This window comes from Styela clava, chromosome 4 (assembly GCF_964204865.1).
Source record: "Styela clava chromosome 4, kaStyClav1.hap1.2, whole genome shotgun sequence".
NCBI lineage: Eukaryota > Metazoa > Chordata > Ascidiacea > Stolidobranchia > Styelidae > Styela > Styela clava.
Window position 1 is genome coordinate 5,937,337 of NC_135253.1, and position 27,439 is coordinate 5,964,775.

General features: G+C 36.3%; 2 protein-coding genes and 2 long non-coding RNA genes across 6 annotated transcripts; 2 read left to right on the forward strand and 2 right to left on the reverse strand.

Moving 5' to 3' along the window:
• Positions 1-4,365: 4,365 nt before the first annotated feature.
• LOC144422095 (uncharacterized) lies at positions 4,366-5,771 on the reverse strand. Its single transcript, XR_013475143.1, has 2 exons — positions 5,248-5,771; positions 4,366-4,922 (listed from the first exon to the last, which is right to left on the reverse strand). It is a non-coding gene; the product is annotated as an uncharacterized LOC144422095 (long non-coding RNA).
• A 3,232-nt stretch (positions 5,772-9,003) lies between these two features.
• Positions 9,004-11,611, forward strand: LOC120326425 (uncharacterized). 2 transcript variants are annotated; one of them, XM_039392716.2, is made up of 6 exons: positions 9,016-9,228; positions 9,502-9,647; positions 9,723-9,833; positions 10,227-10,439; positions 10,815-10,907; positions 11,188-11,611. In XM_039392716.2, exons 1-6 carry the CDS (start codon positions 9,144-9,146, stop codon positions 11,350-11,352), a joined length of 813 nt encoding a protein of 270 aa, XP_039248650.2. In that variant the 5' UTR covers positions 9,016-9,143; the 3' UTR covers positions 11,353-11,611. The 2 variants fall into 2 exon arrangements, with proteins under 2 accessions (XP_039248651.1, XP_039248650.2); XM_039392717.2 differs by lacking the exon at positions 9,723-9,833 and having other exon boundaries at positions 9,004-9,228.
• A 7,868-nt stretch (positions 11,612-19,479) lies between these two features.
• LOC120326427 (pyrroline-5-carboxylate reductase 3-like) lies at positions 19,480-22,110 on the forward strand. Of its 2 annotated transcripts, XM_039392718.2 has the most exons (6): positions 19,482-19,834; positions 20,116-20,261; positions 20,333-20,443; positions 20,838-21,050; positions 21,439-21,531; positions 21,716-22,110. In XM_039392718.2, exons 1-6 carry the CDS (start codon positions 19,750-19,752, stop codon positions 21,878-21,880), a joined length of 813 nt encoding a protein of 270 aa, XP_039248652.2. In that variant the 5' UTR covers positions 19,482-19,749; the 3' UTR covers positions 21,881-22,110. The 2 variants fall into 2 exon arrangements, with proteins under 2 accessions (XP_077967858.1, XP_039248652.2); XM_078111732.1 differs by lacking the exon at positions 21,439-21,531 and having other exon boundaries at positions 19,480-19,834.
• On the reverse strand, positions 22,060-24,323 carry LOC120326428 (uncharacterized). The gene is made up of 3 exons (XR_013475104.1): positions 24,189-24,323; positions 22,849-22,911; positions 22,060-22,453 (listed from the first exon to the last, which is right to left on the reverse strand). It is a non-coding gene; the product is annotated as an uncharacterized LOC120326428 (long non-coding RNA).
• Positions 24,324-27,439: the final 3,116 nt, after the last annotated feature.

The window sequence follows — 27,439 nt, forward strand, 5'->3', positions numbered from 1 at the left end:
AATTTGTGTCTCGGTGTGCTACAGCCTTTTCCATAAATTTTTTGTAGTCAATGCATGGTCTTGTAACAAAGGCAGTGTCCCTGAGTGTTCCATGCTTCGAACGTGCTTGCATGACTATGCATATCTTACACAAACCACCCCCATCAGAGAGTTGAGTGTAAACTAACCAACTGCAAAATCTGTTATCGTCAATCCATTTTTTGAGAAATTTACGACGACTTTGTCTAACAGTATCCAGAATCGTCACGTTTTTCGGACCATCCGAAGTTAGAAGCCTGTATCTCTCCGCATCGGTAAGCTGTGTATGTTTCTTAAAAATAAATCCAAGATCGTTTGTTTTCCCTTCGTTGATTATTAGTTCATCTTCGGGAATAGAAGTGATAGACGTAACTGACGTAACCGGTGCACCCACAGCCTGAGAAGCGCTTATTGATGTATTTGAGGAAAGCGAGTCTTTATTTCGCTGAAAAAAACTATCGAATTTCGCCTGTTTAAATTTAGCCATCGAAGTAATTTGATCATCAAAATCCAAGCGTTTCGAATAAAAATCCGGCGAGAACAAATCAAGACCGAGTAACTGACCGCTTGCGAAACAGTCTTTCCCATACTGCTCATAAGAGCGAACGGTCAAGTCTTTGTGACGTAACAATGACAATCAGCAAGCGTGACGAGACAAGATGCCACAAAACTGGTGGATTAGGAATGGAATTCTTGAAAATTTTGGGAGGGGCCACGGCCCCTCTGGCCCCTCCCTGGCTACGCCTATGGCTTGAGATGATCGCCAGATATTCCGGGACTATTTTCGATTACTGGAACAAAATTAAAATGCTCTAGAATTAAATGAAATCATTGAGTTATTTGATTTATGCATAATATCCGGGAATGCGACAAACACTGAAAATCCACGGAAGCAAGCCAATGATTACAGCCATGTCTAAAATCTTTCCAAGTGCAAAGTGTCCGAGTGGCCGTGAAAACGCTCACTCACTGTTGCGTCACTATTGCATCTTGTAGGTTAGTCAACGCTACGCAAATAAACATGGGGGAATCCATTCGACTAATAGACCTCAGCATTTTAATTTCGAGTCAATGATTAGTTTTCAATGAACATTTTTTTTTGAAAATGATTAATTTTCAAAGCATTAACGAGAGCCGCAGGAAAGGTTGCTGAGAGCCGCATGCGGCTCTCAAAATCTAGTTTGAGAATCACTGCTCTATAGTTTGACGTTCTTTTAACATCACATTTGCAGATCACTGTGAAGCTAGTAGCAAACCTTCTTCTAATTTTGTGCAGCGGTGCGTTTAATCTCGTTTTTGTGCTCATTGAAGGGTGATATCATAGGTAACTTAATATAGTTCGCTCACGCTTTTTTCGTCTTCGTTTATTTATGTTAGACAGTTCACTCGTTACGCTTGATTGAAGCGTCATGGTATTCTCTTAACGCGATATTATGGCGCTTGTAGTCCTCAGCTATCTGGCTGTAGCCGATGTCTAAAGAGGATGTCGGTTATCGGACTGGTATGATATCGTTATATATTGTTTGAATGTCTTGTGCCTTTGACAGAAAACGATTGCTTCAGAGAGCAAAACTCATAAAATAACATCTTGAGACTAATTCATTTCTGTTACCAAATTTTAATTTCCAGTTATCATCTCAACTTTTTTGATTTATAGTGACTAAAATAAAACCCGACACTCGACCAGGCGTGTGTCACGCTTGGGTGATAGGAACGAATCATCAGCGACTAGAAATCCCGCTTATATATATTTATTTGAGAGCGCAAAATGAATGTGACAAAGCGCATTGTTTTGCGTTATACCTTCGTATTTTCGGAAACCGGGTGTCTTGAAAATTGAAAGTAAAATCTGATCTAAATTAATCGCATATAATGTTTAATCATCCAACGTCGGGGTGGGTACTCATCGTTTTCCGGGAGAACTCAAAAAGTCATTCAATATAAAATAAAGAATGTTTCACTATTCCAAAAAATTATGATTGTTGCAATTGGAAAATCGCCTGTAAGATGTGTGTCACAAAAATTTTGTGGGGTGTATGTGTGAAATAATAAAATCGCGTGCCTCTTGTTCTATTAATATTTGAAAATTGCAAAATTTACCACTTTTTCGTTTTACGTAATTTTGATGATCAGCGAATCGGTTAGCATTATTGGTTTATTTACTAAAAAAATACGACTTTTTGTAACAGAACCGGCTGAAAAACATGACCTTTGTGATAGAACCGGCTAACAAAAATTTGAATCCCACCACTGGGCATAATCAACAGGGGAGTACCCCCTTTTCTAAGTTCGGGTAGTTTTAGGTTCATATTCCACTTTGATATGAAATAATAAAATCGAGTGCCTCTTGTGCGGAGGACATGCTATCAATATTTGAAAATTGGTATCGGTTATCGGTATACATAGTTTTGATAAATATGGGCATATTCAACAGAGGATATTTATATAAAATTTGTTGCAAGCTATATATGTTAGGCTTTTTTACCAAGCAATTCATGTTTTTGCTGTGTAAATGTTACTTTTAGTTTTATTTGATAAATATCTTTCCTGTTATGTTATGTCAATTTCACATGTCTGCATTTTTCCGGGGGTAAATATTGACACGCCTACAATTCTGCCATGAATTTTAACCTTTTCGCTTCGCCGCACACAAATGTCAAATTCTACTAGCTTTACTGACTATTTTGTTAAACAAATGAGTGTTCACTCTTATGCAACTCGTTCAGCTGTCAATAGTTCTTACTATGTGCCTCGCTATGCTAGCAATCGTTCACAAAGCACTATCAAGTATATGAGTGTAAAACTATGGAATACGCTTACTGATTCGATTCGTTTAAAAAACTATAATTTTTTCAAAAAGGCTTTAAAAAATCTTTACCTTGATGCTTATATTTGCCAGTAATTTTCGAGCTGTTAGAACTATATCTCTGTCTGAAGATGAATACTGAAAAAAAAAATTATTGTTAACATTTGTTCTTTTTGCTTCATTGCTGTAATATATAGACAATGTTGTTGGCATTGTCAATATAATTTTTTGTCTATGCTTGCCGAGTATTATAAGCGTACAATTTTTGTAAGGCTATATCTTTGTTGTAGGTCTACTCCTAGCTTATACCAGAACATAAGTGCTATACCGGTACCAACAAGCATATTTGCTGATTAATTTTCATTATTAAGTTTGCCTCATTGCTTAAATTGTTCCTAATGTGACTTTTTTCAACTAAATCTTCAATATGGTTTTCTCTCTCACCCAAATGTTAGTGACATACCCATGACTTATAAACTACTATTATACTTTCCTTTTGTGGTTGTTGGGAATTCCCCTCGAATTGTCACAGCTCTGCAGCGTCATGTTATTCATCATTTTTCTTTGCTGTTCCTGTGCTCATTTGAGCATGACATTAACACGCGCAAATGATTTATCCATTCTCTATTCGCTTCACTGATTCTCTCGTTTTGATTGTTATTTCATTTTATTCGACTGCTCGCTTTACTGATTCTCTCGTTTTGATTTGTATTTCTCAAATTGTATTCACTCTATTTTCAAAAATTAAATATTTCATGTTATTCTACGTGTGTTTGACGTCTTCTGCTAATCTTAGCAAACACGGTGTCGCTGACACGATGACTTTAGTAGTCTCTCGCGGTCCCTCGCAAATATTGTATTCCAGTATATTTTAATTGATGTTTTGTTATCTATTTTGATCAACTTTGTTTGTACAATATTTCATGCACGAAGCAAATAAAATAATCTGAATCTGAATCTACTGTGGTCAAAACACAGGACCGAAGCTTGTTCCTTTGCTTCAAGAGATAGCAAAACCCAAAGTGACAATAAACTATGTCATATTCACTTTGGCAAAACCATGACGAATCCTTCGCCACTAAAGCGTAGCAAAACCTTTCTGAAATTACTTTCTGAAAAAAAAGGCAAAGAGTAGGACGGATAGACTAAAAGTTCATATCGTCAGCCGAAATTGTAAAACATATACAAAATAATTCGATTTTTTCAAAATCCGGATGAATCCGGCTCAGTGTCTGATTTTCGAATCCGGATCCAATTCGGTAGCGACAAAATCATGAAAATCCGGCCGGATTTAAATCCGGCAACCAAAGGCTATTTCAAACTGCAATTTATTTTAAAGTAGCGTATTGTATTATTGTGTCCGGCTTATGTGGACCTGTTTTTGTCTGGAAAATTATTTTCAGTTTTGCGCACATAATCCTGGTCATTAAAAGCGCCATAATTTATAATAAAAATACATGGACACGTCTGTTCGCAGTACAGTACGGTTTACCGTACCGTCAGATTACAGTCTACAAATATATTCACACCAAGCGAAGCAGTACAGTAGGACACAAAATGGCGTCCGCAGAACGTTTAATGACGTCATAGCAAACAAAAACAAATCTCACAGAGCTAACAGAAATATTTAAAATGAATAAAAGTAATAGCTTTCTGGGGAAAAATTTTATCTTCAACCACTGAAAATTTCAAAGCAATTGGTCCAGTATTCGAAGAGAAAAGCGATTTTTTAAAAATGTTTGAGACAAATAAGGAAAATAACAATAACAAAATTTTGAAACGATCGTTATGTCCCCTACGTGTCCAATAATAATGAAATATGCTGCGGCGTTCTTGTCGCGGTACTGGGCGGGTACAAGTGCAGTTTCAAGTATTTTGTGGCGTCTAGAGCTGCCGCAATACCATGGCGGGATTTCCAAACCATGGCCACTATGAGCAAACCCACGGCGACTGACTTTTTAGCTGCTACAAACCGAATTCCACCAATTTTGCTGCCATGGAACTTTCCAAGACCTTTTACCCCCGAAAAATTCTTCCTATAATTTACCATTGCAAAATTTTCGGGGCTTATTTTAGGAGTGGTTTCGCGAGTTGGCGCCTGTAAAATGGGGTATGTGTTTCAAACCATCATTATGATTCATCGCATACAACAATCTGTTTTTTAAAAATACCGGTAAAGAATTTCAGCCTAGTCTGTCACAGCTATTTCTATACTAATTTTATTACTGCAATTAAATTAAAACTCCTAGGAAGACAGAGTGATCATTGAATTATCTAATTTATATTTAAATTTTCGAAACACAACTGAAAACTAACGAATAGAGTTCAAAAACGCGAAAACGAGGTAATGTTTACGACCACGCCTGAAAATCTGTCTTAGTGAAAAAAGTGTCTGAGCGGATGCGAAAAGGTAGCATTGTTACCTCACTTTTTGAATCTTGCTGATTGTCCAATGTCACGAAGTAAACAAGGAAGTCGATGTTGATAATAAATGAAGCACAACCGGTGTTAGCAAAACGATGTAATTTGCCGACGTTTCGAATTTCTATACAGAAAAACTTCATCAGGGCATGATATGGAAAGGACACAAGTGGATATATACAGAGCAAGAAAAAGAAAAAGAAAAAAATGAAAAAAATTATCATGACATCAACTCTAATCTAAAAGGATGATGATAAGATAATATGTATAAATAAACAAACTAGCGCAAGTTCAAACAAAAAGGGGACTATTTAAACAATGATTTATATACAGGCGGGAAAAGTGTGGTTTCATTCATCGAATTCTTCTCTTTATTTATGTGATAAGATTCGAGAAATAGTCTTCTCCTGTATCGGTCGATGCTCGGGGAAAGGTCCATAACCATGTCGGCTGTAATCATTGAACTGGAAATACGTGGAACGATCTTCTCTCTCGTTTTGCGTTGTCTCGCCGCGAGATCATTTGATCGCCGCCATATTGATATTTATTCTTCCAAAGTTTCTTCGTGTTGCATATGGTTTTGGCGATTATTTCGTCTATTTTAGTATACTGTGTGCCGCATATGGATGTATATGCGACACTGTGTGGGTATTCAAATACAATTATATTCGAGTTGGGAGTTCAGAGCCCGATGCGGATCTCGTTCTTGAAAAAATTTGATTGTTCAGGCGATTACACAATAGATTTAAGTGGAAACAATTATTTTTGCCTGATATCATAAAAATGCAATGTCCTTCACGGGGAAACTTTCACCCAAGTCTTGGGTAAAGTGCGAAGCGCCGCTCCCGTAGTCTGTGTACCAGGTTGGGGTTAGGCCATACCTTTATTCCGATTTTTCCTATTTTAGTTCTATTACGATATTGGGTACTGTGTGTGTAAGCCAAGTGAATATGTCATTCGGTTCCTTTACACACCTTTATGTAAAGTAGGCGAACTATATTAGTTACCTCCATATTGATACACACACTTCTAGAGCGCCATTCAGTTTTATTTATATTTATTCATAGCTCGGGTACCAGGCCACGCAATGATATTGAGATCGAAATACTTGAGGCGGTAAAACATGACCAAATACAGGTGAATGGGGAAGCGATTCCGATAAGTCATCTTGGCTAATGTTCTGTGGTCGTTTTTGTTCGCTTCAGAGTTTAGACTGATACGTTGGCTATATTATTAACCACAACTTGAGCAAATTTATAAAACTGCCAAAATTAGCACCGTATGTTGGTTTGGGATATATTAGCGTTTGATATATAATGAGAAACGACTCATGATCAGGGGAATATGTGAGAAAAATTGACACAAATAATTGATTTCTGTCAAATCCCATGAGAAATGCATTACGCGACTGGGAAAAGTTGGAAGCAAATCGTCAAAATGAGAGAGCGTTCAAATGATCCCGCGGAAACGAGAGAGAAGCGCACTCTATTTATATATAGCAGTAATAGCAGGGCTGTCCCTGATGGTGATAAATATTGGGTAAGTTGGAACGCTTTTCTTATGAATACAGTTTTGATGTATTTGGGGTTAGGTTTAGGTTTAAGTAGATATAATTCCGCATGATAAACTAAAATATTGTACATGACTCTGTAAATATACCAGAAATAGCGCGATAAGACCATGGCAAGAGACGCGCGGTACGTTCGTGGCAGGAGCTGCCATGAAGTGGTAAAAAGTTAAATGCGCCTCGACGGGGGAGCGTAAACGAAGTTAGCGTGGTTGATGCGTGATCGACTTCCTGTCAACATCACGTTTGCCGTGGGTCTAGCGTTCGTTTGTCTTTCCCAAAGTGACTATAAACTAAGTGGAGACAACGAGTGCAATGATGCATATCGGACGCCATTTTGTGTCCAAAAATCGGGAGGGAGGGAGGGGGAAAACGCGACAGTGTCGGTTTGTTTTAGCTTCGCCAGAAGGTCTCGTTCATCAATTTGTTTGAAGATTTTTTACTGTTTTGCATTTTATTGGAGTAATTTCATCATTTTCCTTTTGCTATTTGCCTCGTGGAATCATACTGGTATCGTGCGGTTTCGTGAAAGTTGCGATAGTTATCTTATCATCCCGTGTGAGTTATGCAACTTTGAAACCTCATATCTCACGAACCTTATATTAGATGCAGATAAGTTTTATATTGTTTGAAAGACAATCTAGGAGATTAATTATAATTATGAGATGGAGATAAAATGTTGCGATTATCATACAAAAATCTGCAAAATTGAAAATCGTGGAATTTTTTCGAAAAGCTTTTGAATTAAATAACAAAAACTTCGATTTGTTCTTGTTTTAACTCAATATGACATCGACACAATTGCAGAGGTTAAAGATAGCATTCGACATTAGATAGAATTTATCGTGCACCAGTAAAATTGTATAAGCTATTTCATTCAATGTTTTCCAATTCTTGACATGTCCACTGCGCAAACTTGAGTAAAACAACAACGTTACCTAATTACTTCGTTACGCAATTACGTCGCAACGTAGCAACGTTCTGTATAAAACAAACATATCGCTTTCCTTCGCAAGTGTGAAACGTCATTAACCTAATGCATACGTTTAAATCAGGTACTATTTGAACTGGTATTATGAAACCTGTTCACACCATGCCGAAAGTTTAAAGCCTGCGTTTTACATTAATTACAAAAAACTTAATTGTAATTTTATCGATATCCAACAGTGAAAAATTAGCCTTGATGTTTTCGGGTGAACCCTGTAGAGACACGGGGTTTGAATTGTTTGTTTGTTTCTATGGAAAGTGTCAATCCCGATGAATGCCCACAATCGTTACTAACTCTTTTCAGGTCTTACACACCTGATAAATATTTGAAAATTGATAGTTTTACGGTTTACCCAATATTTATGCCACCCATCCAAAAAAGAAATCGTATTTTTGCGCGAAGAATAAACTATATTTTGCGCAAATATTAATGCCTTTCTTAATATATGTTCGTCTGTTACTTTTCTGACAGATAAAGTTGCTTGAAATATAATTTCCCATTGTGCCACAATATCGCTTTTAAAATTTTGAAACGTTTTCTCAATTTAAGGGTAAATATTCACGCAAAAGAGGAGACAAATAAAATTATTGAAAACGGTATGCTAGTAGACCTGCGGCAAGAGCTCAAGTCAAATAGATAATATATTATTTTTAACACTCCAGATTGTTATATGTTCTTGTAAACTTGATATACGCCGTTATCCTTCATTCCATGCATGTAGTATATTTTTTGGATATTATTTTGGCAATGTACACCTTGTTGAAAATTTGCGATACGCATATTTTAATATCATGACATGTACCGCAAAAATAGTGCAAGTTTCTGTAGTATGAGTTGTATTGTAGTTCTGTCAGTTTGTTAAAATAGGTTCTGTGCAAGTAGCGATAATTACACCAGGAATTTTATAATAATTTAATAATAAAATGCGGATCTTTTGTTTAATATTTTAGTCTTATCGGGTTGTTGTTTTATCGAGTGAAGCTGGATGACTTTAACCTTAACTTCGTATATGCTGACAATACCGCCGAGCCGAATTATCTGAGAAACATCTGCGGATAATTAAATTTTCAGAAGAATGTTCATTCGTTTTGCCGCTGCGAAAGTTTGGTCCGAATTATTGAGCATCGTTTTTTTTTAATCAGCTGTTTAACGATCGCAGGTTTAAATCACTTAGTTAGGATCATACAGCGATAGAACTCTGGACACAAAATGGCTGGTGTGACGTCACACCAGCGCTTGTCACGTTACCAATGGTTGTCCTCACTTGGTTTATAGTCACTTTGGTCTTTCCCTTGTTTAAGTGAATTATTTTCCGACCGTCCCCTATATTTGCAAAGAATATCATGCTGGACTTAAAAACTAAAACCGTTGGATTTGTTGGTGGAGGAAATATGGCGTATGCAGTTGCTATGGGGATAGTGAAGGCAGGTTGGTATTATATTTTCCAAATATTACTGAACATGGATTAATTCCGTAGTTATAATAAGCACAGAAAAACCCATACCGGTACGGTATGCTGCATTCCATTTATCCTATTGTTTAATCACACAATGCAAGCATATTAGCTGATGTATTCCAGTACGTCCTATATACTTATACTAATATAAGGACAGAAATATAAGCTGGTCTATATATTTTATTTGCTATTGAAAATTTCGACTTTTTTATTTATTTATGTGAAGACAGCAACATATTTTTTAGGATTAGTTGATCCCGGCAATGTATTGGTCAGCAATAGATCCAAAGGAAAGCTACAGATGTTTAGCAAAGAAGGTATTCAAGTCACACAAGACAACATCGAAGTATTTTCAAAATGTGACATAATAGTTCTTGCTGTGAAACCACAGGTAACTTTGCATATCTGTGCTAATCTGAAATCAGTATAGATTTTACCACCTTAAATTGCAATACATTAAATTTAGATCTTTTCAGTTGTCATCAGTGAACTGAAAAAACGTGGAAATCACATCAACTTATCTCAGAAAATATTTGTGTCTGTGATGGGGTCGCATAAAATTGAAGAAATGGAAGAAGTACATCTTTTCATTGCCTAGTTTTTAGTGAAGAATCCTATTTTATTGTCTCTTTTTTAGTTTGTAGCATTTTCATTTCCTGAATGTTCACAGCAAAGAGGCCAAGCCATTAGTTCGATCTGTGTGGCTTCATAGGTTGTGAAAACAGCCATTCGTTTTTCGCTACATTTGTGCTGATAGCAGTTTGTTCAGAGTTGAATCAATAATCTCAGAGCAAACTGGAATTTCATATTTTTTTCACAAATTTCAAATGTAATCAATCAATCAGTCAAACAAAGTACAGATGATTACTATCAAATAGGTGAATGCCTTCCTAAGCTGAATATCTTTACAAACCCTTCAACTGTAAAAAATTAGTTGTCATTTTTTTTTTATTGAATTGTTAACTTTTAGGCACTGGGAAAAGGATCTAAAATAGTTCGTTCATTGCCAAATACTCCATGCTTGGTTGGTGCTGGAACGATAATGATTTCTAGAGGAAATAATCTTACTGATGATGAATACGAATGTGTGAAAGTCTTGTTATCATCATGCGCTGAGTGTTTTGAATGCCCGGAAAAACTACTTGGACCTGCTTCGAGTGTTATGGGATGTGCCCCAGCCTATGTGAGTATCTTGATAGAAACATGGATGAATATTTATTTTTGTGAACTGTACTGAATAAAATGCATCCCATGCAGGGATAGTTATGTGCGAGAGGATTGCTGGACTCTGTTACAGTTTCCTCCACCATCAAGTCCACAAATAACTGGCTAACTGAACCCATATCTGACATGGACTGGTAATCAGACGAGAGGCTGTGGTTTACCATACGATTAATCCACCTTATAGGCTTTCCTCTCCCTGGGATAAATATTAAATCCTATTGTATCCCTTGATTGGAAACTAGTAATTAATGCCAAAGAACTTATCGAACAACTTGCCTAAAAATGTCAGACTTTTAAAATGACGCCCCACTGTAACTGTTTTCTGTTGTTTCAGTTCTTTGTTGCAATAGAATCATTAGCAGATGGAGGTGTTATGCATGGTTTACCAAGAGACCTTGCTTTGAAACTTGCATCAAGAGCTGTTATGGTAAGTTTGTAGTCATCTTTCATCACAACTGATTGTGCATTTCATTTCTAGGATACTGATCTTGTGACTGTTTTAAATTATACTAACCAAATTAAAGATGAAGCTACGGTATCTGGTCTGATTCTGGGTTATAAAATCTTTGACTCAATGTGGCTCCACTTAGTTAGCTTTTCAATCGATCTGCTGGATTTGTATATATTTACTAAATGAATGATTCATGCCCAAAGTTGCTCAACCGACATAAATGTAACAGTGATATTAAAATAAGATATTTTTACAGGGAGCTGGTAAACTTGCCCTAGAGTCTGATAAACATCCAGAACAACTCAAAGATGCTGTCGCATCACCTGGTGGAACTACTATACGGGGATTATATGCACTCGAAAAAGCTGGGTTCAGGTCTGCTCTGATAGATGCAGTGAATGCTACAACAGCGAAATCATAATTTATGAACATGTTAGGCATGTGAATATGGTACCTGTACAGCAGGGCTGGGCATTTTCGAATAGCTGATGATTTTAGAATAGAATCTCGAATATTTGGAAAATGGCTAATTGTATGTGACTTTTCTATTTTAATGGATCTTTCAGGCACATAAACCATTATTCGATTCGAAATGCCCAGCCCTACTGGACTGTGAACAAATTATGTTGGATTATAGTCTTTATTGTAGTGCAATAAAAAGCGAGAGGAAAGTGGTAGAATATATTTCCAGGATTAGTACTTCACATGGGTAGTTGTACTTTATCTGCAGAGTAAAGCATTAGGATAGAAGTGAATTAGTTCCATTTCAGTGCCAATATTAAAAATCACATAAATTTGCTTTGTTTGCTGCTACTCTTTATGGCGTTGTTCAGGAAAAATTGACAAAACATTTTCTTTCAAGTCTGGCAGCATGAAGTTTTCCAAATATACCGTAGTCTACCGAAGAAACCTATTCCAGGCGTTCCAGCAGCTATTAACAGTCAGTCCTACAGGAGACCTGGCACAGACATATCCAAATATAAATCCTTGGACAAGTGGACTCGCGTGATGTCTTACCGGTGATTGCCAAAAAAAATGAGTGTTGTTTAATGGTCTACAATAGGAATATCCTACTGAACACAAGCTTTCGGGCACTTTGTGCTTAAACCCATTGTGTAGAATATATGGATATGTGGGAACTATCACAGCATCTATTTTAGGATAGGATTTACATATTTATTTTGACAAGTAAAGCCAAGCACAATTTCAAAAGCGTGTTGAGTGCAAAAAACGCCAAATTAGGGTTTTGGCATAATGTTCGGTTGCAGGATTTTGTAAAATTCATTTTTAAAAAAATTCTGGTTGCTTCAGAAAAAAGTTGGGAATTACTAGGTTATGGTTCTCATCTTGCCACACTTTATTAGCTGTGTTTTTCGTGAACATTTCCTAGAAAAGGGATTCAGATAATTATTTCCGTCGTGCATGAAATATTGTAATGTACAGATAAACAGTAAAAATAAATCAATTGAGAGAAAAAACAACAGACGTGCAACTTTTCGACTGCAATAGACGAGGAGCCGCGAATGAACTCCAAAGTTAACGTGACAGCGACACCTCAATTGCTGTATACAGCAGATGACGTCAAATAAACCTTGTTTAAACATATATATTTTTTTGAATGAACACAATTTGGAAAATGTAAGTCGAATTGAGGAAGTCAGTTAGGAGAAAATAGTTAAATAGAAAATATACACGAAATATCCTATCCTAAAAAGAGAGCCAATCGGGGAAAAATGTCAGCATCATACTCGGGTCGACGCAGTTGCAGCTACCGTGCTTTTGACTAACATGAGGCTACCTTGCGGAGATAAATGAAGAGGAATTTCAAGCAACCACAATATGTGAATTAGTTTTGGAGTTCTAGATATATAAATGAAATTTGGGAAACAGAATCCACTATATATGAAAGATTAAGTAGAAGTAATACACAACGATGAGATTTGGGACATCATGGCTTGTGTAAGAATAGTGAAAATATTCAATAACAATCAAAACGAATGATATGATCAAACAAGAAAAACATCACATTCAGTAAAATTGTAAATGGACATCAAAAACAGGGTTGATGACAACAAGTCTTTTGACATTGTAAATTGATCAAATTTTCTGTGGCTTCAGTAGTTAATTCTTTCACTATTCTATCTTTTAAATCTGGCTGTAGTATGAGAAAATAAAGATGAAAATATTGTTTTAGTAGACTTGAATGCATTATCAGTTTTCATCACATTCTGTGGTTGGTGATAACATACATCAAATACCTTAAAACATCTGAACGTTTACAGTGCTGATTTATAAAAGATATCCAATATAGCAATGGAGTGCTGGAGTTTCATTGCATCAATGTTTGGACTAGGGTTTTGTTTTTATCAATTCTAAAAAAACATCGTCTTTTAGAACAAGGTCTTGTTTTAAATCAATTTTTTTTCTGTATTTTTCATTGAAATACCCCTTGCATCGCCGCGAAACTACGCCAAAACGTTGCATTCTGGCAGCTGCACACGCAGCCAGGATTATAATTTCAAACATGCAAGTAAATTTTTTTATTTTGACTTTTACTTCCATTGCGTATAATCATCGCCACGTTTGCATCTCCACCAAAGTCATAAGATTTTATCTGAAATGTTTAGCCGAGATATGAGAGAGATGTTTTGAGTAAGATAAATTAACATATTATATTGACATTTTCACCATAAAATGAAGGCATTATTATGGTTAATACTGTTCAGTTAAATCATGCTTAGCATACTTTGTTTTTAAGGTTAAAGTGATAGAGTTTTTCAAAGTTATACAGACGAATTTATTCGATCGCATTTTACTTTTCGCAAGGTGGTTTCATCGCAGCAAGGTCGTTCACGTAATGGCTTACAGCAGGCCTGCCCAACCTTTTTCGTCTCGCGGACCATTTTCACGTGACAAAATTCGTTGCGGGCCGCAAACGTTTGTACCAAACATTAATATCAGCTAAGTCCTGATTTCGCTGTAGGTAATTTACATAATACATAAAAGAAAAGTTTATTAACATTCATTCAATTTAATAATTGCTTTCTGGTTACTGAGTAGGGCAGGCAGATTATTCGATCATCAAGCCAAATAATAGAAGAGCAGTAACAGAAGAGCAATATTGTTTTTTGACGACCACACGAGAACACACACATCACGTCGAAATTGAGTGTTATATTCGCGTTATAGTGTTTTATTCATCCTTTTTCAGCAGCTATGATACTGCCTCAATGTTCAAATGAGCATAATGTGCTCCAATGTCGCAAGAATATCAAGTTTGAGTGGGTAGTTTCGTGCAATTTGAAACACCAATACAAGTATTTAATGAAGTAACATTACAAAGATTTCTGGACTAATAGCCTATATATACTGATTTGTAAACAATATGCAGCAATTCCATTAAGTCAATTTCATCAGAAATATTGTCGGATATGCAGTGACGTCATTTCCGAAATCTTATTTAACCTAAATATTGAATAAATAATAAACATAAAAGGACCAGTAAGTACCAAAGATATTGTTGAATTTTTTATTTAACGTTAGCGATAAAGACGATCAAAGCAGAAACGTAAGAAACAATCAGAATGAAATTAATTTGCAAATTTAGGATCCAAATTCATTCCTATAAATGCGCTCAGCGTTCGCCCTCAATGATCGCACAATATATTTCGAGTTCCTCGAACAGAACGCTCAGTTCGACGAAAAATAAAAAACTGACGTCGATGTCCACCAGGGTGCAAGACTTGACACATAAGTCTGCTTACAATCTTTATAGGGCGGGCCGCAAAAAACAGTCCGGCGGGCCGCGGGCTGGGCAGCCTGAGAAGGGTGCATGAGCCTCCATCGATATTTGTGGCGTTTTGAAAGTTTTATTGCAAATAAGAAGCGCTTGGCAAGTTTTTACATCCATTTTTCTTCAACCTATTTAATACAAAAAAATCAAATAGTACAGTCATTTTGAACAAAAGAGGCAAAAAAAAACTTGATTTAAAACAATTGTTTTAAAACATTTCTTTTTGAAAAAATCCCTAGTTTGGACTACCACGCTTTTCGCCAGATAACTGGCGTGATTACAGATCGCAAGGGTGTATATATATTTTCATCGAATCGAATAATTTTTACGAATTGTTGAATTCGGGATTTTATTCCGATTTTTATCTTTTGGGTTGACTTTGATCTTTCTTGACACCATTTGTAAATTAACTGCCCCAATTTTACGCTAAAAATATTATCATTTGACGCCGGAATGCGGATATATATATATTTAATGAAGACGATAGTTATCCTTCATGATTTTACTTTTCTATTGTGGCTGTTATTTTTTCGTATTGAATAGTGAATAAAAACTCTTCAAAGTCATTGTGTGAAGCCTGAATGTTATTTTGAGTTCAACTGATGATTAGATATGTCGGCAATAATGGCAATTATACTAGTCAAATATTAATCCTCTGTACACGTGGCTACCAATTCCGAGTCACCTTCAAAATTCCCCAGACTAATTTTCGGAATTTGTATGAAAGTTCTCCTATATAATCTCTGGTAAACGGTGTTAGTTAAATATTTCATACGGTACTCGCCGTCAATATAAAGCATAGTAGTTTCAAAACTTTTTTTTTTCAATTAGATATTAGAACATATCGTCGTTGTGTCGTACCTCTTTGTCTTGTGTGTTTCACTAGAGTTTTTTTTGTTGTATAGCCTATTTCATGTCTGTTGTCCTATTATAACGCGGCGGTACTAAACTGCTGTTATAATTGTTAGGGGTGCATGTCGCACAATAATTCCACTTAGTCTGACCAACGACATATCAGACGGACTCAAACGGTGAGCGTGGGTGGCTTTTTTCAAAAAAGTAATAAATAAAATGAGAATATCGGTCAGAGACCGAAGACTTATCGATCGAAACTGCGGTTTCGATTCATGATTCTATAGTGACACCGTGTGTCCCATCACTAATTAATCAATAACTCGCTAATTATACGACATAATTCATCCAAAATCGATAGGCTTCTGGTTCGAGATATGATAAATGCAAAATTTGGAGCAGATTCAACGTCGCCTTCGTGAGATATCGCATTCATCTAAAGGACAAACAAACAGACAGACAGACAAATACCTATCAACATACTTACCGATCATAAGATCGATAAGTAATAATAACTTACAATTTGTGAGAATATCTATATGTGAATAACAAAATTTTTAGGAAATAATTGCGGGATGGGATTGAAAAAAATCTAAATCAGGGGATTTCGGGATCGGGTTTACTCGGGGTCCCATCCTAATCACATGTTGGCCTACTCGACATAACGATAATGCTCATATAACACAAGAAATACTTGGGAATCAAAATGTAATCGGCATCTCCCACCGTTAAAACGATGTGGGAGATTTGAAACCTGATGAGCGAGCTCATTCACATGGCATACATTAGTATCAATAACACTCAAATCGAACTTATTAAAATAATTTTATTACATTGTCCGCATGAATATGAATTGGTAGACCGAAATTCGAGTCGAGCTTGCTGAAATAAAATGTTATTAGACTCGCACTTAATAATTTAAGAAAAGAAAGTATTAATGTCAAATACATTTGGATACAGGTCATGTGGATATATTGCGAAATGAATTAGCGGATCAGCTTGCAAGATCGTACATTGGAAACGCCGTTATCGACAATATCCCACCTACACTACAAGAAGCAAAAACTGTAATTAGAAGTATAAGTCTATGGAAATTTGAATATCAATCGTCAACTAACGCAGCACACTTCAAAATGTTCATTCCGACATCATTCATCATTGTGGATTTCTTCAATTGAAAGAAATCTACATAAGTGAAGTAGGAATATTTATGTATCGTTATGAAAATTTGCTGCTGCCAGAGTATTTACAAAACTTTTTTGTCAAAATTTCAAATATCCATCAGTATGAGACGAGAAGTACATCAAACAAATTGTATTTCACCCCGCGATATCAATCTTCAGCCATGAAGAAATCGCTCAAGCTGGAAGACATTAATGTATGGCAAAATATTCCACAGAGTATGAAACAGTGTTCCCCAAAATTATTTGATCGCAAACTAAAACAACATTTGTTAGCGGATTATAATGGGATGCAATAACGTGCAAATCTCAGCGTATGCTATCATCAGATTCATAAAATGGATAGGAAAATGGATTTTCGTATGTCTCTGTAAAAATTATCAAAGATGCTATTATATATAGTCTGAAGTCTGAAGTGTTTATATGTAGTACAGTATATAGCTTTGGAAATATGGTATTTTTAATTTTTCACCCATTCATAAAAATTGCCTCATTGTCACAATTTAATTCTTGTCTAACATAAAGTAAAATTAAATTTGAGGAAATAATAATTAGCTCTACGCCCTTCTTATTGTTTCTCCTTTTTTATTACTATAAAAACAATATGATCTGCGTAATTATGTGATGTTCCCTTTTCTTGTACCTTGTAATTTTTATTCTTATTCCGGTACTTTTGGGGAAATGATTTCTGAGGCTTCTTAAACGGGCTTAAAAAATTATTTTCCCCCATTGCAATTATGATGCCTGCTTTAGAGTGTCCTGTCATGGTTAGGGATGGCGGAATCGAGTCCGGATTCGATTACAGAATCGATTCTTCGCGGAATCGACTAGAATCGATTCCGATGCACCGGAATCGATTCTCGAGTTTGAAACTTGGATTGCAAACAATGTGTAACGTTTTGTGGCAATTTTTTCACATATATATATGTATAAACTGCTTCACTGCTATGTTGAGTTGCTACGACACCGCAAACTTCACTATATATAATATATATATTATAAATATCGCTAGTAGGCTTTAAATATTTATTTCCTTCAAAAATTTCCGTGGGTTCTGAGGGATTCGTTTTTTTTGTGCGGTTTTGTCTCAGTGGCAGATTGGATACCCATACTACTTAGTTTCGGCCTTCTTGTCCGTCCCGAATTTGAACATCGCTGCAGGGTTGCCATATTGGCTTTTTTAACGCCAAATTCGCCATTTTTGGCTTTTTTCAAACGCGTTTGGCGTCAGAATTTCCGTTTGGCTTTTTGGCGTTTTTTTGGCTTTTTCAAGTCTATTCTAGTGTCTATTATCAAAATCATATGAAATACAATATTTAGTGTGTAACAACTGAACACAATAGCCTGTTACCTGTACTTAGCTACTTAACATTAGGATTTCCTGGAGCATCGATTTTCTTGTTTGTTACATTAACTCTTAACCATACCCAATAAGAAATAAGTGCAGTTTCTGCAGCTGCTCAGACAGATTATAGTTTTGCGTGTTATTTGTCAGTTTACGTTCTGTTTCCAAAAAATAGTTGTATAACTCAATTTTCATTATGCCTGATTTAATTTATGTGAGTTTTCAGCTTTAGTTTAATTCTGATGTGATGTGATTAACTACGCTAAAATTACTGAATTAGATATCAGATTCACCTGTGAGCGGCAGGGGATTAGGTAATTTTTTAATAAAATTGATGGGTTATAAATTATAAAAGTGAAAAAATTCTCAATAGTAAAGTACGATATAGGGAGAATTTTTTTAAGATGTAGCACAAGTTCAGGTAGGAACATATTGTAGGTATATTACATACTGACAGACTGAAGCGGCACCCTGTATTGTATATATTGAATGGTGCCCGCTTGATATATATTTTACTTTCTACAGTTCTATAGGAACTTTACTTTCTATTTGTGTGCCTCACTGAATGAACTGATGGCTCTACATCATCATCAGTACGTTGCCAAGGGCTTAAAATCTGACAAATCATGGTGCTTTTGTACTTAGAAAAATTGTTGGCTTTTTCTGGCTTTTTTATGTCTTGATTTGGCTTTTTTTTATCGCTGGGGTCTGGCTACCCTGCATCGCTGTCTTGCTTGATTTCATATGGTATTGCTTGGGTAGGTATATTTTTTCGGTAATATGTCGAGGAATTGAGAATCGGAATCGGAAATTTAGGAATCGGATAAGAATCGAATACTTGTAAGTACTCATACTTGGCATCTTTAGTCATGGTAGGATCTCTCCCTAGGGGTCGGTCGACCTTGTTGACCTTGGAAGTCTTGCCCGTCCCCTTCCGTATATATTTTTAGGCTTATTGTTGTTTGCTTATGCTTACTGCATTATGCACTTGTATCGGAAATAGATCATATCTATCTATCGACAGGAGATTCATATCCGAACTTTTCTTTTACGCGTTATCATCAATCAATTTTATCCAGACTGGACATTGCAGGCTCTCTCACCATCACCATCCAAAATAGGCTGTCATCAAGATGGTGAATGCGATAATTGCCCGTACAAGGAACTGTAGCTCATTTTTTACTATTTTGTTCACAGTATTTTAAAAAGAGGAATACTATGATAAATCATAAATATTCCATTTCGAAGTAAATACCTACTATCTAATTCAAAAGTTATTACCTTTGTAATTAGGTTTGTTCATTCCCCGCAGTTACAATTTTTATATTTCCGCGTGGCTTATATTTTACATTACCGTATCATGGGCTATTTTAAATTGCAATTTATTATGAAGTAGCGTGTTGCATTATTGTGTCATTTTCAGTCTGGCGCACATATTCCTGGTAATTGAAAGCGCCATATTTTATAACAATAATAATAAAACATGCTGCGGCGTTCTTGTCGCGGTACTGGACGGGGGAGCGTAAACGAAGTTAGCGTGGTTGATGCTTGATCGACTTCCTGTTAACATCACATTTGCCAGTTTGCCTCTTGCCCTTGTTTAAGTGAATTATTTTCTGACCGTCCTCTTTATTTGCAAAGAATATCATGCTGGACTTGAAAACAAAAACAGTTGGATTTGTTGGGGGAGGAAATATGGCGTATGCGGTTGCTATGGGGATAGTGAAGGCAGGTTGGTATTATATTTTCCAAATATTACTGAACGTGGTTTAATTCCGTAGTTATAATAAGCAAGAAAAACCCATACCGTACCCGTACCGCCTATGCCGCATTCCATTTATCCTATTGTTTAATCACTAAATGCAAGCATATCACCGTAACTGATGTATTTCAGTACACCCAATATACATAGCCTACTTATACTATTATAGGTACAGAAGTATGAGCTGGTGACCTTGTGTATATTTTTTAAGTGCTATCAAAAATTTTGACTTTAGCAACATCTTTTTTTAGGATTAGTTGATCCCGGCAATGTATTGGTCAGCAATAGATCAAAAGAAAAGCTACATATGTTTAGCAAAGAAGGCATTCAAGTCACACAAGATAACATCGAAGTATTTTCAAAATGTGACATAATAGTCCTTGCTGTGAAACCGCAGGTAACTTTGCATATCTGTGCTAATCTGAAATTTAGTATAGATTTTACAACTTTAAAATGTATTACATATAGATCTTTTCAGTTGTCATCAGTGAACTGAAAGAACGTGGAAATCACATCAACTTATCTCAGAAAATATTTGTGTCTGTGATGGGGTCGAATAAAATTGAAGAAATGGAAGAAGTACATCTTTTCATTGTCTAGTTTTTAGTGAAGAATCCTATTTTATTGTCTCTTTTTTAGTTTGTAGCATTTTCATTTCCTGAATGTTCACAGCGAAGAGGTCAAGTCATTATTTCGATCTGTGTGGCTTCATAGGTTGTGAAAACAGCCATCCGTTTTTCACAACATTTGTGCTGATAGCAGTTTGTTCAGAGTTGAATCAATAATCTCAGAGCAAACTGGAATTTCATATTTTTTTTACAAATTTCAAATGTAATCAATCAATCAGTCAAACAAAGTACAGATGGTTACTATCAAATAGGTTAATGCCTTCTTAAGCTGAGTATCTTTACAAACCTTTCAACATGTAAAAATTATCCTTTTCATTATATTTTATTGAATTGTTAACTTTTAGACACTGGGAAAAGGAACTAAAATTGTTCGTTCAATGCCAAATACTCCATGTCTGGTTGGTGCTGGAACGATAATGATTTCTAGAGGAAACAATCTTACTGATGATGAATATGAATGTGTGAAAGTCTTGTTATCATCATGCGCGGAGTGTTTTGAATGCCCAGAAACACTACTTGGACCTGCTTCAAGTGTTATGGGATGTGCCACAGCCTATGTAAGTATCTTGACAGAAACACGGATGAATGTTCATTTTTGGGAACTGTACTGAATTGAATGCATCCCATGCAGGGATAGTTATGTGCGAGAGGATTGCTGGACTCCTCACTATCGCAGGTCGGTTACGGCATCTTCCACCATCAAGTCCATGCTTCGAAAACAAATAACTGGATAACTAATCCCATATCCGGCATGGGCTGATAATCAGACAAGATGCTGTGGTTCACGGTTCACCATAGGATTAAACCCTAAAATCTCGCTGGGATAAATATGTAAATCCTATTTTATCCCTTGATTGGAAACCAGTAATTAGTGCCAAAGAACTTGCTTATGAATGTCAGAATTCAAAAATGACGCCCCACTGTAACTGTTTTTTGTTGTTTCAGTTTTTTATTGCCATAGAATCATTAGCAGATGGAGGTGTTATGCATGATTTACCAAGAGACCTTGCTTTGAAACTTGCATCAAGAGCTGTTATGGTAAGTCTGCAGTCATCAACTGATTGTCACTTCACTGGGTTATGAAATCTTTGACTCAATGCGACTCCACTTAGTTGTAGTTTTTCAATCGATCTGTATACATTTACTAAATGAATGATTCATGCCCAAAGTTTGCTCACTGACATAAATGTAGCAGTGATATTAAAATAAGATATTTTTACAGGGAGCTGGTAAACTCGCCCTAGAGTCCGATAAACATCCAGAACAACTCAAAGACGCTGTTGCATCACCTGGTGGAACCACTATACGGGGATTATATGCTATAGAAAAAGCTGGGTTCAGGTCCGCTCTGATGGATGCAGTAAATGCTACAACAGCGAAGCTATAATTCATAAACATGTATTGCATGTAAATGGTAACTGTGCAGCAGGGCTGGGCATTTTCGAATATCTGGTGAGAATCTTGAATAGATGTCTAATTGTATGTGAGACTTTGTTTAAATGGGTCCTTCAGGCACAAACTACTATTCGATTTGAAATGCCCAGCTCTACTAGACTGAACAAAAAATTATGTTGGATTATAGTCTTTATTATAGTGCAATAAAAAGCGAGAGAAAAGTGGTGGAACATAGCTGCAGGATTAGTGCCTCTCATGGGTACTTATACTTCATCTGCAGAGTGAAGCATTAGAATGGAGGTGAATTAGATCCATTTCACAGTGCCATTAATAAACATTACACAAATTTGCACTTTGTTTGCTGCTACTCTTTATCGCGTTGTTCCGGAAAAATTGACAAAACTTTTTCCTTCAAGTCTGGCAGCATGAAATTTTCTTCCAAATATAGTCCACTAAGGAAACCTACTCCAGCTGCCATAAACAGTCCTACTGGAAACCTGGCACAGACATACCCAAATATGAATCCTTGGACGAGCGGACTCGCCGATATCTTACCAGAGTTTGCCTGTGAAAAAAGTGTTATTTGGTAGTGGAAGTTTATTCTACTAAACATCAGGCAGTTAGTGCTTATTGTGTGGAATATTTGGATATGTGGGAACTATCCCAGCGTGAAAACTTGACTGCATCTATTTTGCTACGTTTAAGCCACACAATTTCAAAAGCGTGTTGGAGGGCAAAAAAGCACCAAATTAGTGTTTAGGCATAATGTTCGGTTGCGAGATTTCACAACATTCATATTTTGAAAAATTTTGGTCACTTCCGAAAAAGGTTGGGTAAAACTGGTTGGTTCTTATTTTGCCACACCTTAATAGCTGTGTTTTCGGTCATCATATGCTAGGAGAAGCTCTGTTGACATTGCAAAAAGTAGGAAGATTGAATTGTTTGAGTAGTTTGACTTACCTTGATCAAATTCTCTGTGGCTTCAGTAGCATATTCCTTCACTATTCTATCTTTCAAATCTGGCTGTAATATGAGAAAATAAAGATGAAAATATTGTTTCAGTAGAATGCATCATCAGTTTTCATCACATTCTGTGGTTACTGATAACTTAAACCTTTGAAATCTAGAAACATCCAAACGAATACAGTGCTGATTTATACATGATATCCAATTTAGTAATGGACCACTTAGGTAATTTTTGTTATATCACACTAATAGAGTGACCTGCTGGAAGGACTAGCACAGATGACAGAAAAGTCATAGAGTATACATAGTACTTGAATAGATTTTTGAATGGTCTAATCATTGCCATAGTGTTCATGTGCTGATGCTCTCTATATCTAGTTTTAGGCGAAAAATAATTTGCTAAAATGCTGATCAATGAACAGTGGCTAACTAGTGGTATTAAACCCTTTTTACAGCAGATATCTCTAAACAAAACAATATTTTTCACATGAAACTAACAAAAGAGCTGCAAATTACACTGTCATACTAAACGATATATAACTTAAGCAAGGAGGTCTTAAAAACTGTGTCACATATGAAATTTAATAACTACATATGTTTGTATGTAGTTGAACTGGGAGGGTACTTAACTCGTAATAAATTTTATTGAAACACTGTATATGATACAGAACACATATAAACGATTGTACATGAAGTATTGTTAAATTAGAATGTAGATATCCCTTTGAAGTTAACAAAACCCTGTCCCTAACGATATGAATTATACAGTTATTGCTGTATTGGCACCATAAAGCAAAATACCTCAACATGTCCCATGCTATGGAGTATTCAAATAAACTATCTATGCACAGTTTTTCTGGATGTAAGGTCTTTGCCGATCCAAGGTCATCGGCCTCTGGCTATCCGGGGCCACATATTTTTTTGTTTTGTTTGAAGGCCATAGTGATTTTTATGGGTTTGAGATTATAATCTTTTGGCTCCAACACAACTTACAGACATGCCTAACATCTGAACATTGTGACTTACCATTACTCTTGTTTTTCACAACAAGCACCCTACGGAGTTAGAAAATTTATATGAATTGGTCAGCTTTCTTTTCAAACCCGTATTTTGTATTGCAGAAACGACTTCAATCGTGGATGATTGATAAAAAAATTGGGATAAACATGCAGCAATTTTTGTGTTACTGTCTGGAGCTGGTTTCCAAAAAAGCTGCAGGGGGTACGCCTACCCGTTTTGGGCCGGTATATCTGTATATTGTTAGTCTATAACAGCTATCAATACAGCAATAGGCACAGCCAAACAAGGCTATTTATCAAACTAAACGGAAATACCTTATCATCCATGTCAAACTGCAAACCGATAATCGCGTCGATAGAAAACACGACAGACGAGACGTCGTTAGATTCAACCAAGATGTACACAATACAGGCACAGTATATTTTACTGCTTTGTACTAAACAGCTGACTGCGAAGGCCGTGGGATTGTTTTGGTGAGATGCGATCGAGCATGACTTTATGTCACGCAGACAGGGATAGCATTAGGGCAAACTGCGACCCAGCTTGTCTTTTCGGGGACCAGATGGGTCACGAATTAATGCAAACATTTCAGTGACCGAAATTGACGCTATTTTTTATGAATCAATGAACTCATTTTATCTTTCTATGTCCTTTACTTTTTGTCACGTAGAGTGTGACTATCTCTATGGACCTTTGACCCCCGAAAAATTCTTCCCATACTTCAGCATTACAAAATTTTCAGGGCTTATTGGACACGTAGTGGACATAACGATCGTTTCAATATTATGTTGTTGTTGTTCTTGTTCTTGTTGTTCTTTGACACGTTTTTAAAAAGTCGCTTTTCTCTTCGAATACTGGACCAATTGCTTTGAAATTTTCAGTGGTTGAAGATTAATTTTTTCGCTAGAAGGCTATTACTTTTGTTTATTCTTAAATTTCATATGAATCCTATGAGATATGATATTTCATACAAAATTTCGCGGTATTTATTTTTACTCATGGGAACACTGTTTTACACTTATTTCAAGCGGTTTCGCGATCGATTGTCTTGCTCAGTACTACAGCTACTGTAGGTCGGTACTGGTAAGTTGCCATACCGGTGCCGTAACGCAGTGAAATTGACTTATTCCTTCCGCGGTATTACTAATGCTGCAATGCAAGTTTTATAGCCTATCGTATGCGGAACGGAATATCAGACCTACAGGTTCGGTACCGGTACTGGTAGCTCAGTACGTAAGTACGATACTGGTACTGGTGCCGGTACCGGTGTCTTACCACAATGAAATTACCGTAACTTAATCTTTCTAGGTCCTACCAGTGCAGTAATGCAAGCGTTGTAGCACTTGTAGCCTACTATATTTGTTTATTTTGATGAGAGTCTACTGGAAACAACATAAAATTTGAAAGGGAAGAATTGTTCTGTGATCAATTATCTGTCCTAAAGTGTAAATAACATAAAATTTGCAAGGGAACAACTGTTCTGTGATCAATTACCGTATATGGCCTACAGTGTACAGGTAAGATGCTGGCTGACTGCTAACCGGTACTGGTAGCTCAGTACGTAAGTACGATACTGGTACTGGTGCCGGTACCGGTGTCTTACCACAATGAAATTACCGTAACTTATTCTTTCACGGTCCTACCAGTGCAGTAATGCAAGCGTTGTAGCACTTGTAGCCTACTATATTTGTTTATTTTGATGAGAGTCTACTGGAAACAACATAAAATTTGAAAGGGAAGAATTGTTCTGTGATCAATTATCTGTCCTAAAGTGTAAACAACATAAAATTTGCAAGGGAACAACTGTTCTGTGATCAATTACCGTATATGGCCTACAGTGTACAGGTAAGATGCTGCCTGACTGCTAACTCAGTACCGCTTGACACGTTTTTAAAAAGTCGCTTTTCTCTTCGAATACTGGACCAATTGCTTTGAAATTTTTAGTGGTTAAAGATAAAAATTTTCTCCAGAAGGCTATTACTTCTTTTTTCGCTATGACGTCATCAAAATTATGTGTTAAAAAGTTCAAAATATAGGATTTGGCGGCTATGCTGGCTTATATTAAAGCAAAACAGAAGCACTGCAAAAATAATGATAAGCAGCTTGTGCTGAAGTTTAAAGACGAGGAAAATCTGATGGACACATGGAAAGTCGTAGTTGAATATCCAGTGCTAAAAGAATTGGCAAGAAAAACTCTCGTTATTTTTGGAAGCACTTACACGTGCGAAGCAACGTTTTCAAGAATGAAGTACCTGAAGAATGAGTACCGAACCAGATTGTTAGACGTCAATCTGGAGTCTGAACTAAGGCTAATGGTATCCAGTTAGTTACTTGACTTTGCAAGTTTATCTGACTACATGCAAGATCAAGGAAGTCATTAATTTGCTACAATGCTTTGTAAACTTTTATAAAATAAATTCAACATTTTCTGGAGTCTGAACTAAGGCTGATGGTATCTAGCTAGTTACCTGACTTTGCAAGTTTATCTGGCTACATGCAAAACCAAGGAAGTCATTAATTTGCTACAATGCTTTGTAAACTTTTATAGAATAAATTCATTAAAATATTTGACATTTTATTAAACTTTTGGGGACAAGAAAATGGGGGTTGTTATATTGTTACGTAACAATATAGATAGACACTAACTGAAACTTTGTGAGCTGTATTTGTTTATCTGCTGAACCGTAAGTGGCTGAATCGAATTTAGTGAACATGGGAGAGAAATTTATTATTTGTCAACCAGAAAAAACATAAACACGATAATATTAAATATAGAGCAGTAAGAATAACGTTACTTCGGTATGGACTGGGGGGAGCGACTGAGTGATACTTTTAGCCAGGGGTCTCAAACTCGCGGGCCAATTGCGGCCCGCAGGACGATAGTTTGCGGCCCCCGCCTTGGTATGAAAGGTTAATGTTAGTGCGGCTCGTAAGTCACTCATCTCAGTTAGAATGATTGATGCATTTAATATATGATCAGGATAATTAGAGCAAAACAAAATATTTTATAAATCTATCCCCCGAAAGGAATATGCGGTACGGTAACCTACTAGTACCGTACCTGTAGGCATGATGTTCGATGGACCTTTGACCCCGAAGAAAATTTTCTCATACTTTACCATTGTAAATTCTTGGTGCTTATTTTAGAGGTGGCTTCGCGAGTTGAAGCCTATAAACTGGGGTATATGTTTCACGTCATCATTTTGATTCAAAACATTCAACAACCTGTTTTTAACAGTACCGGTAGAGAAGTTTAGCCTAGTTTATCACAGCTATTTCTAGACTAATTTTTGATTACGGCAATTAAGCTACGACGCCCAAGCAATCAGAATGATCGCTGAGTTCTTTGATTCATACTTGATTTTCTGAAACACAACCCAAAACTAACAAATAGCATGCAAAAACGAGGTAATATTTACAAACATGCCTGAAAATCTTTCTGAGTGACAAGTATCTGAGCGTTTGCGAAAAAGTCTATTGTTACGTTACTTTTTGCGTCTTGCTGATTAGCAAATGTTACGAAATAAACAAGGAAGTAGATGCTCGGGGAAAGGTCCATCGCGGA